This window comes from Anticarsia gemmatalis, chromosome 4, assembly GCF_050436995.1.
Source record: "Anticarsia gemmatalis isolate Benzon Research Colony breed Stoneville strain chromosome 4, ilAntGemm2 primary, whole genome shotgun sequence".
NCBI lineage: Eukaryota > Metazoa > Arthropoda > Insecta > Lepidoptera > Erebidae > Anticarsia > Anticarsia gemmatalis.
In genome coordinates, this window is record NC_134748.1 from 8,669,630 (window position 1) to 8,686,784 (window position 17,155).

The following is a 17,155-nucleotide window of genomic DNA, read 5'->3' on the forward strand; positions in this document are numbered from 1 at the left end:
GTTTTTTAAATAGCTAGTATACAACTTATAGAGAATTGTACAGCATTTGAACGACTCTTATGCAACTATCAGGCTGTATAACGACTGTATAAGCAGCTTGTGTGCTAGTTGGGCAGGTACCAGGTTACCAGGTTACCAAATAAATATTTTACGCAAAATCATTTATGCCTCAGAATTAAAAGGTTTTTATATCCCCCAAATAAAAAGTGTCCAAATGTATTAAACGTTGAATAAATGCAATTTCAATTTAGAGCGCCGCGTGGGACGGTATTTACATACGAAAGGTTAGGCAGTGAACAAACACCAAAGTACTGCGGAGCTCCATTTCCAACTGAAAAAGACAAATAAATGTCCATTTCAATTTCATATCGCTCTGGCCATATATTGGGACTGTCAAAGCGAGTGCATTTGCAGCCTTTACCAGAATGTGTGCTCTGATTTCGAAATTTTATATACACTACGATGACCTTATAAATATCTAGGTTCCGATTTTACCTTTTACGAGTATAGAATACTAACTTCTTCTATACTTAGAAAAGGTTGACTTCCTATTTGAAATAAATGTGGCTCATTGAACTTGTAGTTGCTCTTAAGAAAATGAATACGAGTATATGTATCCACACATGAGAAACTTTCTCCTTAAATAACTATAGGTCACAGAAAGGGTTCACTTCGCTTTCATAGTTCAAAGCAATTAACAATGATCACAAGATTTAATCCTCATTTAGATGATTAACACAGCTTTGTGAGATTCATATCACGTGACGAATACTTATATTATAACAACTTGATATATATTGTCATAAAATATGAGGTTGTTGTCACTATAAAACATGCTTTAGTAAATTATTTTATGGTATTCGTTAACAAACAGCATGTGAACACGTAAGCGGTAGTGGTTTGTTTTCATTCATTCGTTTTTAGGTCAACCTGGTGTAATGTGAAGCATTACATTAATTTTATCATAATCATATCGCGGGTTAATCGACGCTTGCCCCTAGACTTGACCGATATGCTATCGAATTTAAGAAAACCAAATACACCTTAACAGCGCAAACATATTTCTCTTATTATATGTAGACTTTTCGTCGTAAAACCATTTCGTATTACATAGAAATACCCTAATCTAATTTGTTCACGTTCAGTCCGAGAGCAGGTGTTTGCATAACGCCACAGGTGACAATTTAACGTTTGACCAAACAGCAATTTTAGATGGCAGATTTCATCGCATAATGTCTGCTTAATAAGCAAATTCAAACAATGAAATTGAAAATGTATTCAGGGCCACGATCTCAATCCCTGGGTTGTTGTATTGTATTTTGATCAACAACAGCCCGCGCTACTACAATCTGTTTAGTTCTCCCGAAGGATTTTACAAACAAGTTATTTCTAGAGAACAATACTAGCACTATTGCTAGAATTATTTTATTAACGGAACTATGGCTTAAATATGAGCCCGAATTCCGAGTATTATTTTATAATAGACGTTAGGTTGTTACTGTGTAAAGTTTTCCAGTTTAATAACTTTAGTTTCCTTTTACAGCTCTACTCAGTGCACTGTTCAGATCAACGGACTTGGTGCCATCAGACGTTGTAGCTGGTTGCGTGCTTTTAAGAGTGCGGCAGAAGAGGGAGACCAGAGAAATGAGGAGAATCCAAATGTTAAACGATGAGGAGCCGATATACACGACTGATGTAAACAAGATATTTTCGGAAACGCCGCCATGGATGAACTTGGAGGACGCGCTACATTACCTGAGGCTGTCTATTGCGGCGTACGGGTGGCCTTATGTGTTGTACAGACATTGTTTCACTGGGTTTTGCAAGCTCGCCCGCCACTTAACTTGTTGCTGTTGTCGGTGAGTTGAATCTTATTTTACATCGGTTCTTGCAACTTTTGTGACGTAAACCAAAAATAGAAAAGCAGTACCTAATTGCTGTAACATTTGATGTGCTTGCTTAACTTTGAGTTATGATCACATTCGTAAATAAAAAAGTAACCTAACTAATGCAATTGTAAAACATCGTATTGCGTTATACGGATACATTATTAATAGTTACCTGGAAGGCTGGAACCTTCACTTGTTGTTCGGTGTGAACCATTAGTTTTAGTTTGTTTACTAACGTTGATTAAAGATCGACTTACGTTAACTAAAACTTTTAATGAGATTTACGTTAACGCTGATATATTACGAGGGGTAACACAAACAGTAGGCATAAATAATGCATATTCCTCTGAGTTGTTTCTAAGAGTTTAACGAGGTAATGTAAGTGTAATTGACGTGGAAGTATATTTAAGATAATAATTCCATCGTCTAGTTTTTACCGTCGACATTTGATTGTCCATCAACACTGTAATTTCTGTTTTTACCAAACAATTGTACTTTTTGTTTTGTTTTCCTTCGCATTTCAGCGATGTATTTTTTGCTGAACCAGACCTTGAGTTCAAATATTCGATAAATTCAGCACCCTTTCGTAGCGGGATTCGTAGAAAAATATTTTTATACTCTACGGGAAATTGAATGCACGTGACAGCCAATATATCAATCACAGTCGATTTCTGTCTAAATATTATACAGGAAAACTTGAACACATGTTTATACATGCAAAATATTTGGATAAAGAAAATAAGAATCTTTTTTCCCGTTCGTCACGAAACTTGGTCGCTATAATAACGAGATGCGTGATAGACGATAAGGAAGTTCAATCTTGTAGCGTATTTATAAGCCAGTAATATTTCCGACGTATCGTATACACGTCTTACCTTTACGCTCGACAATATCTTGTCTTACATTTATGATATAAAATAATCTGCCATCGTTTTTCTTCCACGAACAAAATAATGAGGCTCCGTGTAAGAGAAAACCACCTTTGATTGTTATCGTAGGTACTAACGCGGTGTGAGCAATGTAAACTATTGCTAATAAGCAATTATATTCTCATGTTCCGCTTTTTATGTTAAAATGGAAAATCTTTAGACAATTTATTCAGAAGTAATTGAGCTCATTGTTTTTATTCTCTAATTTGTCATGAGGAAAACACTAAGAAACTATAATTTACGATATTAGTATAAAAATGAGGATATGTATTTGTTTATTAACTTATTCTAGAGTCGTTTCCTGATATACCAATAGTAGAATATAAAAAAATTCGCGTGAATTATTTATGGAAGCAGCTTGTTAGTCATGGGATGAAACAATACACCGACTGATGTCATCGTTGATCATATTATTGATTTATTTCGGTAGCGGTTTCGTGATATCCCGCGGATTATTTATACGCTTAACTTTTTAATGTTTAGGTTTTTTCTACGACGTTATTTTTCGTGTAAACATAGCATAATTTTTCCTTTTTATTACGGGTGCTGTAATAAACAAACAACAGAAATCATATTGAAAACAATCCTTACTTTTGTAAGATTTTTATACACTAACATCTTTCATTCATATCGATGTGATATCTGCGTACACTATACTTAAACACTATTAATAAATCTGTCAAACCCCGTAAATCAAACCAATATTTACATAAAAAATGTTAACTAAGTCATTCACATTCAATTCTCTACGAAAAATCTTGACGCATTGATAAGTTTACTTATAACGAAAGTAACAATCGATGCAATTACTTTATCACACATCAAACAGTACCTCGATTCTGTACCACTATCGACTACCGACAACCGGCTAGCTATCGAAATATGACATTTAGAATGTACTGCCAAAATATTTCCAACGACACCCGTCAGAGGCGCTGATCAGATTCTCATACAAAATTTCTCGATGACAGTTCGGTTGTCGGTAGTCGATAGTAGTAGAGAATTGAGGTACAGTACCTCGATTCTGTACCACTATCGACTACCGACAACCGGCTAGCTATCGAAATTTTGACATTTAGAATGTACTGCCAAAATGTTTCCTACGACATCCGCCAGAGGCGCTGATCAATTTTTCATACAAAATTTCTCGATGACAGCTCGTTAGTCGATACTCGATAGTTGTACAGAATCGAGGTACAGTACCTCGATTCTCTATTACTATCGACTACCAACAACCGGCTAGCTATCGAAATTTTGACATTTAGAATGTACTGCCAAAATGTTTCCTACGACACCCGTCAGAGGCGCTGATCAGATTTTCATACAAAATTTCTCGATGACAGTTCGGTTGTCGGTAGTCGATAGTGGTACAGAATCGGGGTACAGTAACACAAATGCATTAATAGTCGATTGAAAGAAACAAATATGCAAATGAGTACACGTGAGGCGAGTAAGAAACAACTAGAGAAAGGTCAAGTCCATCGGTTAGTGGGACCCTACTGGAGGTCAAGTTCAACTACATTTACATTCATGTTCCGACTAACATTACCAAATAGGTATGATATTAGGTTACGTGTTGTTTCAATACTTAACTACTTGTTTGAGAATGACAAAAAATGTAATTTGAGGAAAAACTATCGTGTTTTGCTGTCGTTGTTACTTGTTTAATCATATATATCATAATGCATACGTATATAATAAAATATTAGTATGTAAGTAACAATGCTTAGGTAAATGCAAATATTTTGTATACGTATGTTTCGTTTGTTTGTAGACGTAATCTCGGAAAGTGCAGCACAATTTATTCGATAAACGCCTATAATCCTCTCGATTAAAAGAGTCTGATAACATTTTAGAAAATATACAGAGCGTGCCAGGATATCATGAAAAGCGAATTTTGAATTCTATAGATTACATCAGAGGAAATAGCTAACTTATTTTTTTTAAAGTAGCACACTAGTGTAGTTTCCCGAAGGACCTAGAATACTAATTGCTTATACGTGTGACCTGCGTGTAGTCTAGGGAGCAAATCGCAATTTGTATACCAGGAATTGGTTTCCTGACCATGTCGTGAATCTGTGGACACGAATAGATTGCCAATATCGTGTAGGATTCTGCCTCAACAAGCGTACTCGACTCGCAAATGATTGGGCACGTGTAAACACTCATGCCGGCTGATTTTATTTTGGGAATGTTTGCAAGGAAAAATACAAAAAAACATTTAAGGATTAAAAAGAGTGACTCCTTCATCCTCTTCCTTTGGTCTTCCGTCCTTCTATGCTAGCTTTAATTATGACAACCGGTGCAAAATCTTAACCCCAAATTAAAATGTTGTTATGATTTTGGTTTCTAAAAACCCGATAAATGTTTAACAATTATAGAAGTGATTATTTACCTAAATGATTAATGATTTGTTCTTAATTGTGATGTTTACGTTGCCTTAAAAACAGACGTCGTAATCAGTCACTAGCGGATTCTTCATCCATTAAGAAAACCAACCGAGCTTGGAGTAGCAACAAACAAAACTTTCCACTCAATAATGTTAGTTTAATGACGAACATCAACAACTTTAAAATTATTCAGTAATGATGCATATAGTTTATATAGTTGAGTATTATTGCCATCATTATGTACCGAGTTATGCATGCGACATTGACTCGGAAACGCGATGTAATGCTCACCAAACCGACTGTTTTTGTATTGTCTCATACATTATTTTCACATAATAAAACATAATCAAGTTTTGTATGTAAAAAACTTGTTTCTATTTAATTTTGTTAATGCATACTTATAAACTAACCTTGTAGTCGAGTGCGAATTAAAAACAACTCTTGGACGCATTTTGAGTCTAATTGCTATTTTATATTGTAGCTGGCCATGACAAAATGATTCATGTAAAGGCCTTTAATTTGATAATCGTCATGGGGGATTTTATTTTTCAAATTCTCTAAATGAGATGCGTAGCTACAATGCCATTAAGCAAAGGCATTAATCATATCCTTATTGCATGGACCATCAAACCTATCTTACGGCGAAGTTCGTCGATTTTAAAAAGTCTACATTTCCAGAAAATTATAACGTTAAGACTTTAGAAAGATAAAGAACACATTCTTCCATTATAAGATTTTAGTAAAGTCCTGGAACATTTTGGAAAATAATAAAAAATGTACGTTGTTATTTTTTTTACAAAGAAGGTCGTGTATAATATTAATTAATAAACTGAAGTCCTAAAAATGTGTTACACATTTTGCCCTCGTCAAAGAACAGACAGACAAATTGGATTCATTAATCATCCGATTACGCAGCTCAGTTTAGAAACAGCTGACACAATCTTGTTTTTTGTGATCTTTTCGAATGAAAGACAAACAAATCGCTTTCATATCAAAACCTCCTCGAAAATAACCATTAATTTATCGCAGAAGCCAGCATATTCATTCGTTTTAGGTCGCTTATTTTTTCAGAATATGAGATTAAATGGCTTTAGATTTTCTTTAACTTACTTACATATCTATTGATTAACAATATAATAATATTTTAGTATTCTACACTATGCATCCTTTCGCAAACTACTTATATTAGAATGGCGATTAAATAGGCAGATACAATCCTTTTTTTATTGCACACTAAAAAAGTCTTGTTACTGTTACACTGTTGTACAATTGGCGGGTCTATCATAAAGCAATCTTTACCAGCCAACTATTAACTAAAAGATTGTATTTTACAGATAATATTTTGTAATAAACTTTTAGTAAAAGATTGTTGTTTTGTTGTAGGCCGAAGAACTCAATAGTGACGGACGACAACTGCTGCCTGTGCAACTTCGCTGGTGTAAAATACATGTCGAAGCTCCATGCTGATGACATTATATTCGCTTCTTTCAACAATCGTGTATTTGAGGTACGTGTTAAACTTTCTAGATATAATGTACAAGAATATCAGGACTGAAGCAAAGCAGTTAAAAGTTCGGAAATATAAACTTTAGATTAATCATCGAAAAACTTCTATACTAGATTTACTCTTGCTTTTATCACATATGCATCTGACAGAAAGTTTGTGTGATGAAAGCAAGGAGTAAACCACACTTACCCTACTTCGACTTGTCAATCTGTACATCTTATAAAGAATCTACTTCCGCGACGCGAGGTGTGACAATAGCATTTATTTATGATTTGTGTCACGAGCATATAACTTGTTGCGTGTTTATTGTTTCATGCGCGGAATAATTTATCCGCACATTCCTTCCATATTACCCTTCAACGTTACCTTGAAAAAACCGCGTATTATATGCTAAGTACCACCTCAAATATGTATTGGGCTCTATGTAGGCACTTGTGTATAATTTCATGAATCGCTCTGATCGTTTGTTTGCTTTTGATGACAAATACCTACTTGTGATTCACTTCACGAAACTTGTAGTCATGAACTCACGACCCAATGAGTAGACTATTACCTCATAATTAGATCACTAAATAAACATTATAATATTGTTTTGTTTTCTGATTCAGAGTAATAAAAGGGAAACAATAATTGTAGATTTAGTTAAATAAATCTTTGAAGAAATTGTAAGTACGCCCGTTTTAAGACATGCTTCTATGTTTGTCTAGTTGCCGTTCTGTGTGATAGCGGACCACGAGCGGGAGAGCATTGTGGTGGCTGTAAGAGGCTCTATCTCTTTGAGAGATATCTTCACTGACTTCACCGCAGGATCGGAGCGGTTTGAAGCCGATGGTAAGAATATACAAGAATTATGCAAATCCCTTCTTATAAAAAAGCTAAGTTTAAAATAAATACATCTTCGAATTTTTTTTTTTGAACTCGGCTTTATCCATAAACTAGTTTTATAATAAAGAGATCCAGTGTTCTGAGCTTGTTTTAAACAGTAATAGGAAGCCTTTTTCCTTTTTCTTTCTAAGAATACAAGGAAGCTAATTAAGTACACGTCAACGAATGCAAATCACGGCCTTAGTCGCTCTTGGACTTGAGCACTTCTTTGTTAGAGAGCTTAAACGAAAACGGCTTATCCGATCTTAAAATCAGATAATTTATACTTCCTATACACTACAGGATATTTACATAATTTCTTTCCTTATACTTAAAAAAATGGAATATATCAGCCTTTAGGAACACGCAATGGTTTGACAATATCCAGTGAACACAGACCAAGTTTGCTGTTCTTTACTATAAACTATACGATATTAAATATGTTGTAAATCCTCCTCAGTCTTACTAATATATTTAATTGACACAGGCAAAATATATTTTATTTGATTGAATTCTTCTCTGTTATTAGTTACCATGTCATACTATTTTTAACAAGAAATCGTGCCAGGCATGTAGCTCACTAAAGCAATCTAAAGGTTCGGTTTATCAAGATTATGTACGTTACAGGTCTGCCAGAAGACACGGCGGCCCACAAGGGTATGTCAATGGGCGCGGCGAAGATGTTGAAGCGACTGTTGCCAGTGCTCGACCGCGCCTTCCAGCAGTACCCGCACTATGACCTCGTACTCACTGGTATGTTATTTATAAAAAGCCCTTTCAATAAATTGGACGTAGTTAAGCAGATAGGACTCAGTCCACACTTTGGCCACAGTGGAGTTAGGTATGCAATCATTCTCCTGAGGGTCAAATCTATGATGTAGTGAAATCCCTATTTGGAAACATTTAGTATATGGAAACTACTTTTCTTACTACCTAGACTCAACCCACAGCATGAAGAGTGTCAAAATTTACCCTCAGGATGGGGGGAAGGGATGATGACATGCTTGACTCCATTGCGGTGGGAGTGTGGATTGGGTCCTTTCTGCTTAACTACGACCAGTTATACTTTTCTATATTTTAACCCCCGACGCAAAAAGGGAGTGTTATAAGTTTGACGTGTCTGTCTGTGGTATCATAACTCCCATACGGATGCAGTGATTTCAATTTATTTCTTTTTGTATTAAAGCTGACTTATTACCAAAGGAGTTATGTCGAGCTGTTAATGACACGTCTACCGTTTACGCCAGTCACAATTAATATACACTACATTGGAATTTTAAAATATTTAATGAATAGGCCTCTTTTCGTCTTTTTCACTTCTATTAGTCGAACAAAGATGATCAGAGTGACTTAGCAGCTATACCTACTATTTAAGTGTAAATTCTTGGCTATATAATAGTTCGTTGCTAAAGGGCGATAAAATTCAGTGGTTGTATTATTACTTTTAACAAAAAGAATTCTGCTATGGCATTTAGAACTACTAGACAAGCTTACTGGAATTAACTATTTTATTGTTGTTAAAGGTCACAGTCTCGGAGCGGGAGTAGCAGTATTAGTAGCTTTAAAGTTAAGACCGAGGTACCCACACCTCAAAGTGTTCGCGTTCTCTACACCAGGTAAATATACACTATTTTACTAACCATAGATTTGCTTCTAGGAAATATATAGAGAATTAAACAATGAAGGAAAATAAATGCTATTATCAAAACAGGAACTCAAATAGGATTTAATAAAACCTAGCCAATTAATATTCTACCACAGATGCGTTAAAGACGTCACTCGTTAAGTTTATCTCTATTTCTTATTTAACACCTAATTAGTATTTTCCAACAATTATGACAAATACAATCTGCATAGTCGAGGTCAGATCCGGCAAAAGATTTTAACAAATTTATTTCTATATACTCTGCAGTTGGTTTTAAAATAATGCAGAAGTTTTTTATCACTTTTCTACCAGCTGGGACCAACATCAATTTAGTTTAAAAAATGCTCTAGAACCCTTCTCCGTATCTCATTTTCTCAGATGTTAGAATGTGGGTGCTTTTTTAGTGTACGATATATTTTCATTCTTATCCTTTTTAATCCCTTTCCACGCCCGTGGTTGTGGAAGCTTAAAGTATTATTTCAGGCCAGTTGCGCTCTCTAGTCTTTGAGGAATTATTTCGGGGATATTTTAGTGTAGGTTTCTTTGACAGAGCTCTAGTATGACTGAATGTAGGTGACTCTTTTTACCACAGAAGCCACAACTAGTACAAGGTAGTACGTGGTGGTAATTCGGAATTTTACTGTCAACATTGACCCAATTTTTAAATAACGCGTATATTTTATGAGAAATTGAGGTAAAGGATATTGTAAATAATATACGTCAGTCGTAGGTAACTATTACTTGGAATAAAACTTATACATTAACAATAAACGCATTCTATCGATTTTCTTAGAAAACACGCCCTAAGCAAATAGTGTATAGAATTGCACTGTGTGTAATGTCCGTTTAAGTATGTATTGAGGATATTGAGATAAGAAACTTATCGAGCATCGGAGTCAATCTTTAGGATTCCCTACAATACTTACCCTAATAAATTCCCTAGGCCCGGTTCCATAATTTCTAAAGAGCTATCAGAGAGTTTTTCAGATGAAATTTTAACAGTTGTTTTCATACATTGCCGTCACTTTATCCAGCAGATAAACTAGCACTTCACTCTTAACTAGGAAACTGGCCCTTGCCATAGAAGTTAAGAGATATTTTGAGGGTATGTTTGTTTCCAGCGGGTCTAATAAGTCGCGAGGCGGCACGGTTCACGGAGTCGTTCGTGATGACAGTGGGCGTCGGCGACGACCTCGTCATGAGGCTCTCCGTGCACAGCATCGAGAACCTGAGGACCAAGATCATACAGACCATACACGCTACTAAGTTACCTAAGGTCAGTAAAAACTAGATTAATTGTTGTTTTGTAAGGTACCTACGGCGTGCTCAGCAGTTCCCCATACCTTCCCCCTATTTTTAAGTCTAATTGCTACTGCTCATAATGTTTTTTATATGTATACTTGCATAACTGCTGAACAACTGCATAAATATTCCAAATCTTAGAACAGGTACCTACTTGCCTAAATGACAAGCGAATTCGAACTACCTACTTACTGAAGATTATGTTGGGTAACTCTTTAATAGTAAAATGGACTTGAACGTACTCCATTCAGATCAGGCATCTAGTAAACAAAATGCAAGTAAACTGCACGAAAGGTAGCAGAATGAACTAGTAATCAAATCATTGGACCACTTTTCACCACCTTGTTCAAATCAAAAGTGTCAAGTTATCAACGTGTCATTTGTATTACAGTACCGGATAATGCTGAACGGTTTCGGGTACGCTCTATTCGGCGTCCCGGCGCGCGACCTGGAGTCGACGTGGCGCCGCCCCGAGCAGCTGGAGGCCACGCACTCCGACGACTCGGCCGACGCGCTCCTCGTGCACAGCGTGTCCACCGTGAGTGCTGTCAGTTAACCCTTTATATTATACCTCAGTGTGCCTTGTGTGACCTGTGACCTGTGTGCCTCGTGATCATGGCCGCTGTGCCCCGGCTTTCACTGTGGTAAGGCTTTTTGTGCACTCATTTGTTGTAACTCCTATTTTCATGTGACTTTTTAATTTTACTGGTTAAATATCATTTCACAAACTTTTTTATGCAATGGGTTTTCTTAAAGTTGATAGTGACTGACGACTCGCCCCGACCTTTAAGTTTGCAGGATACGATGTTTATTTTTCTTATCCATATTCTTCCAACGGGAGTGATTCCACCCCCTAGTGGGCGCTGGAGATTTTTGTTGGAGTAGCGGGCGTTAAAACTTTTTTCTCTGAGTTGGCTGTTGTAAAGTCACTTGATATTATTAAAACCACTATATTTATTTCTTTGTAAGTTTGTCTAATCAATACGACTTTGCTTGCAAATTTTTTCTAGTAAATAAAACGTAATAAGCTACATGAATTCGTAAACGCATATCGATTTTAATGAGCGATACTCTAGCTTTCAGTAAACGCGTGATGCTTAATACTAAAATTACTTATACGTAAGACTAACCTTTAAATGTACACGTAATATATTATTACCAAGAAATGCTACTAAAGAAAAAAACTTAAAATAATTCTCTACAATACACTTAATCAATATTCCTCTATAGCCGTACTAAATGGGACATACATAATGTAATATACGTTTTATCAGACCTTTTCTCTGAATCTGAGTTAAAATTATGATTCCGAATATAACGAAATACTCATTTGATTTCTTTTCAGTTTTGCGTGCGTGTGTTATTTTCATTGTTTGGTTGCGGTGTAATTGTGTTTTTGTGTTTTTGCTTTTGTTATTAATATTTCATAATCGACTAATAAATACGTACAGATCATGCTATAAGTAATAATAATTGCCAACCTTGTGAACATAATTGGCCTGAATAACATCTATTGCAGATGGTTAAGGTGGCGTCAGGTACAATAAATGCACTTTCGTTCACAAAACCTGTTTAAACATATTAAATCGGACGATCTGAAAATGAATTCTTAGCTATTTTCCACTGAAAATCATTTAGTTAAATTTTTGGCCTAGACGACATGGCACTTGATGTTATCCTGACTTTATGACTGTACAGCCAAGCCAGTGACAATCCATTCTAGTACTACCATTCTGGATTTTATCTAACAAAAGAAGAATGTACTGTTATCTTCGTCTTCTTGCTGATACTGTAATGGATCCAATAGACAAGCGGTGTGTTAAATATGTTACAGGAGGCGGCGCTAGTGTCGCGGGACGTGTTCGCGCGCCGGTTCTCGTCGGCGCGACTCTTCACCGCCGGCAGAATCCTGCATATCGTGCGCCGCAAGCGCATGGGCATTGAGAAGTAAGTTCTATACAATTATATTGTACAATTAATGCTTATTTTAGTGTCAAACTTCAAATAATATACACAGGTATGAATCTTGCAAAGTTACGACAAAGCTGTACTTCTATTTGTCAAGTACCAAGAAACCATTTACAAATAATCGTTTCAAGTATCAAAATTGCCTACCGTTTTCAATTGCATATTCATAGAAACACGATTTTATAATAAGTACTTACCTACGTATTTGTTAGAATACTACTTCAATGGAATGACTCATAAAATAGTCGTAAAATAGCAATTGCTTTTAACTGCTTTCGAACTATACCACGTGCATTCACAGCTAATTTATTTACACGTTCATTCTATGTCTGAACAAAGTGATGAGGGCAGCGAAGAAAGGTAATTCACACCACTTTCACAATTAGTATTAACGAATGTTGCGCTTGCGCATTTCTCCACCAATTAGAACTTACTTGATAATGCGTTAGAGTGTACACCTGCTTGTGTTTTGATAAAGTATTTTCGTAGTCAACTAATAGACGCAGCAAAGAATGCATAGATAAAACATGGTAACAATTTTATCACTAGATTGCAAGAGACGACTGTTTCCGGTCTTAAAAACCTGTCTAGATCCAAAGTATTGGATAAAAATAGAACTTCAAATAATTGCATATTCAATAGCAACTTCTCCTTTCTATTTTGTTATGATTCCTTTTTTCTAAAATCCCTATAGACCTCTGGTTTCGCGTTAGAGCGGCGAGGACCAAAATAACATTCATTTAAAACTTCGGTTAAATTAACCATACTTACAGATCATGACTTTTCTCTTACAGAAAAGTGCGCACGACAGAGCCAACATACGAGATGCGGTGGGCGTGTCCTGAAGACTTCATGGAGCTGCAAGTGATGCCGCGCATGTTGCTGGACCACCTCCCCGAGAACGTGCACCGCACCATCCGCACCGTGCTCGACGAGCGACACCGGTACCGACTCACACATACCGTGTAGACTCACACACAACACTCTAACGAGGATAGAATCTCATTGGACCTGTAGGAACACACACTGGACACATTACTTGAACTCTAAAGTGCTGCAGTTCATAGCAGAAGATTTGCTAGTTTAAGTGGACAAGCGATAAAAAACTAAAAATATTTTGTTTCTTGCCAAATTGGATCCCTTTTCTGCAGTTTGATGATTGCTTCTTTCTAACAGTAAAGTGTCCTTTGTGCTCCCAACATGGTTCTTAGAACAAATTGTACTATACGTAGCTAGTTAAACGCGTGTTGCCAAGTCAAGTACAAGAAACAATTACGCCTACTTAGAACAAAATATCGCAAAGTTGCACCGTGACAATCTTTTAGTTTAGTGCTAAATTCAAAGGACTTGTACATGCCAATATGTATTGAAACACAACTTGCCGAAGTGATATTGCCTACTTGAGTTCTCTGGCTCACTCAACCTATACATTGTTTAAAATGCATTTTTCTGTGAGTTAGGTCGGTTTAGATAGAAATCTATGATAAGGAGGGGCCATTGGGATACGTATATAATGGTCAAGTAGATGAAAAAATGAAATGATAAATCATGTAAGTTAATTGCCTTGTGCGTGAGTTATACAACTAGTTAAAATTGCAAAACAAGTTCGCAAGAAGGTGTTTATTGCCTTTGAAAAAACAAGATATAATTACTGTAAAAGAGACGAGTTTATTACTTTAGTTTTTGCCGAGCTACAAACATGACATGTGATTTTATTTTATTGTTCCTAAGATACGTGACTCATATACCTACTTATCTCTATGAATCTTTTGTACATAATATATTACTCAGAATTTGAATATAACTGACAAAAGCAGTGTCAAAATTAACCCCCTCTTTCATAAAAATCTTGTAAAGCACTTCTTTATCCTTTTTCTATCCCATATTAGTTCTGGGAGGGAAAGAGACAAAGCATAGTGTAAGATTTTTATGTATAAGCTGGTACAGTTTAGTTTAGTTTAATGACCTGTGAGAAGACTGTGATGATGTTAGTATGAAATTAAAGTTAAGAGATATGTTTGTGGATGTATGGAAGTGCTACAATGGTGGCTAATATTATTTTGTACATAAAGTAGGATAAGTTTAAAGCTTAAGTTTCTGAGCTGGAAGGTTCTGAAATGCTGTGGTAGGTACAATACAGTAGTATAAAATTGATAATAAGTATTAACTTTGAAACAAACGTTGGGTGTCACTAAAATGTATACTCTAATGTTATTGTAATAAGGTTTTTATTACATATTTCTATTCTCTCTCAACTGATCAATTTTATATTACTGTACATTTCTTGTCTTACTAATTAACGTTGTGAGTTCTGATTAGTTATACAGCGATCTATCTTTGTCACTCATATACAGTGTTTTTGCCACTTAAAATGTATTTCATAATACATTTTAAGTGGCAAAACACTGAATAACCGATCAGAAATTACACGACGTCTATTAGTATGGCTTGCTACACATATATTCGGTTCGGCATTAATCGGCCTAGCCAGGTAGCAAAGCATGTGTAGATGAACCTGATCGGCACAAGCTGAACAGATGAGTCGAGTCGGTTTTATTGTCCAATAATATTGCCGAACCGACCGTGGCGAACCGAATATGTGTATAGTAAGCCTAAGACAGTCGGTGTGTAAAGATCTGTTTAGATAGTATATCGGAACCTATAGGGAACTATACCTCGTCCCAGTGTATAACATATCAACGTTTAAAACGTTACTTCCCTCTCATTTGCTTTTCTAGCGTTACTCACGCAATAAATTATTTTGCTCAATTCAAAAAAGCAATTCATTTATTTCGAATTAAGGTTTTCTTCGGTATACATTATACTGCCAAAGTGTGCATTTTGTTAAGATACCGTATTAAGGGTTATTTTAGTCTAAAGGGGTAATTTTGACCCAGATAAAAAATTCTTTAAAGTATACGTCATAGCAAATTTTAACACATAATTATTTGCTATCTTTCCTTTTTATGGGTAAATCCATGGTTATATTTTTCAACTGGGTCAAGATACTCTATTAGAACTTAAATGAACCCGCTTTTTCAGTACCTGCAAATAGTATTGTAGGATTACTGCGAGCGACAATGTAAAACATTAACACCGACTATTGAACAAAGGTTAAAAACAAATATAACGATACGAAAAAATAGAGTAATCGTCTATTTAAACTACATGTTGTTACAACTCTCTAAATGTTAAAATAAGACTTGCAAAACTACCACTAAGTACAATAATTAGACCGTAGAGTTAGCTTACAACGTTACCGAAGTCAATTATGTAATAACATTGCATAATAATTACTAAGTAATATAAGTATAAATTATTTTCATTGCTTAACACCAACCCTGCAACACCATTAGATATTGTAAGGATGTATTATAATAATGATGTATTTTTGTAAACTTTAGATTATACTAGAAGTGAATGTTATTCTTTGTTGATAAACAAATACTCTATTCGTTGCCTGTTCATGTTTTCTCAAAGAAATATTGTTTAAGAGCAAGTGAAGTCATGAATTCAGTTAACTGTTATTTAATTGATCTATAAAATGTTGTAGAACCTTGTCGTAACGTCTCTCAAAAGAGTTCTCCTTAAAGTAAAACCAATGTTTGAGGTAAGTTTATAAAAATGCATCCCCATATAAAATAAGTAGGCCTCATTAATAAATAATTCGATTGACGTAGGGACCTACTCGTTCACTTTTAGACTCTACTGTTTTACTTGTTGTACATAATACCTGAACTTCGGGAACAAAATTATTGTGACTTGATAAAAATATACTCTGACTACACTTTCTAGATGGTATTTTTTGTAAATAAAAGCATTTACTTCGAATAATTTACATTCCATTTTGTATTCTGTAGTCCTCAGTCCATCGTTATAAATCGATGTTTCATCCCTTCAAACTTCTAAACTTTGGGCTACAATTGATATGTTGACATTATACTTTTATTTTCATATTTTTTTATTAAAATTCATCAAAACAATACTCAATAAACTTACAAAGAAACGTGCATACATTCTCTTCTGATTTACTGTAGCCCAATACAATCTGTATATGAAACTGTCGTCAACTAACGACTAATGTTTGAAATGTATTTTCAGTATGAAAAGTAATGATGAGCTGCCACAAGTTTATGACTCTCATTAGCCGTTAGTTGATATTACCTACGATCATTATTATATTGTGTATTTGTTCATTTTATTAGCACATAAGAGCACAGTCTGTTTCAGAATTACCAAGTAACATTCAAACCGTTATTCTATTGAGTAATATTGAGTATCAAAGATATATGATTATGTTATAGGGTACTTAGCGATTGTGAAACGGGCCCTATAAATATTATAAATGTTATTACAATCTCAACTACTAAGCGACATGTTGTTATTAGATATAAATATTTTGACATTCAGTATGTTTGTATATAATGTTGTTTTAAGCAATCGGTACCTAATATGTTACTTAATTCATTTATTCTTTGTATTTTGATAGTTTATGCGAAGGTATCGGTCGCGAGTATGTTCAAGTATTAGAAGGACTGAGGTTCTTTTCACTTGTACCCTAAATTAGGGCTTTATAATCTCTTTCACTTTATGTAATAGAGTATAGCCAATGTCTTGTGTTGGGTTTTGTTTTAATTTATAAATAAAATCTATTTTAAGTA

General features: G+C 35.1%; 1 protein-coding gene across 5 annotated transcripts in view; it reads left to right on the plus strand.

The window, feature by feature from the left end:
* Window positions 1–17,155, plus strand: part of inaE (inactivation no afterpotential E) — an 84,827-nt gene extending 67,672 nt beyond the window's left edge. For 2 of the 5 annotated variants that reach the window (XM_076113583.1, XM_076113584.1), the window contains exons 6-15: window positions 1,544–1,859; window positions 6,592–6,715; window positions 7,423–7,546; window positions 8,207–8,332; window positions 9,103–9,195; window positions 10,346–10,500; window positions 10,918–11,073; window positions 12,361–12,473; window positions 12,834–12,854; window positions 13,289–17,155. In XM_076113583.1, coding sequence (XP_075969698.1) covers window positions 1,544–1,859; window positions 6,592–6,715; window positions 7,423–7,546; window positions 8,207–8,332; window positions 9,103–9,195; window positions 10,346–10,500; window positions 10,918–11,073; window positions 12,361–12,473; window positions 12,834–12,854; window positions 13,289–13,463 — 1,403 coding nt within the window. In that variant the 3' untranslated portion in view covers window positions 13,464–17,155. The remainder of the gene's footprint in view (window positions 1–1,543; window positions 1,860–6,591; window positions 6,716–7,422; window positions 7,547–8,206; window positions 8,333–9,102; window positions 9,196–10,345; window positions 10,501–10,917; window positions 11,074–12,360; window positions 12,474–12,833; window positions 12,855–13,288) is intronic. The other 3 variants (XM_076113585.1, XM_076113586.1, XM_076113587.1) reach the window with 3 other exon arrangements.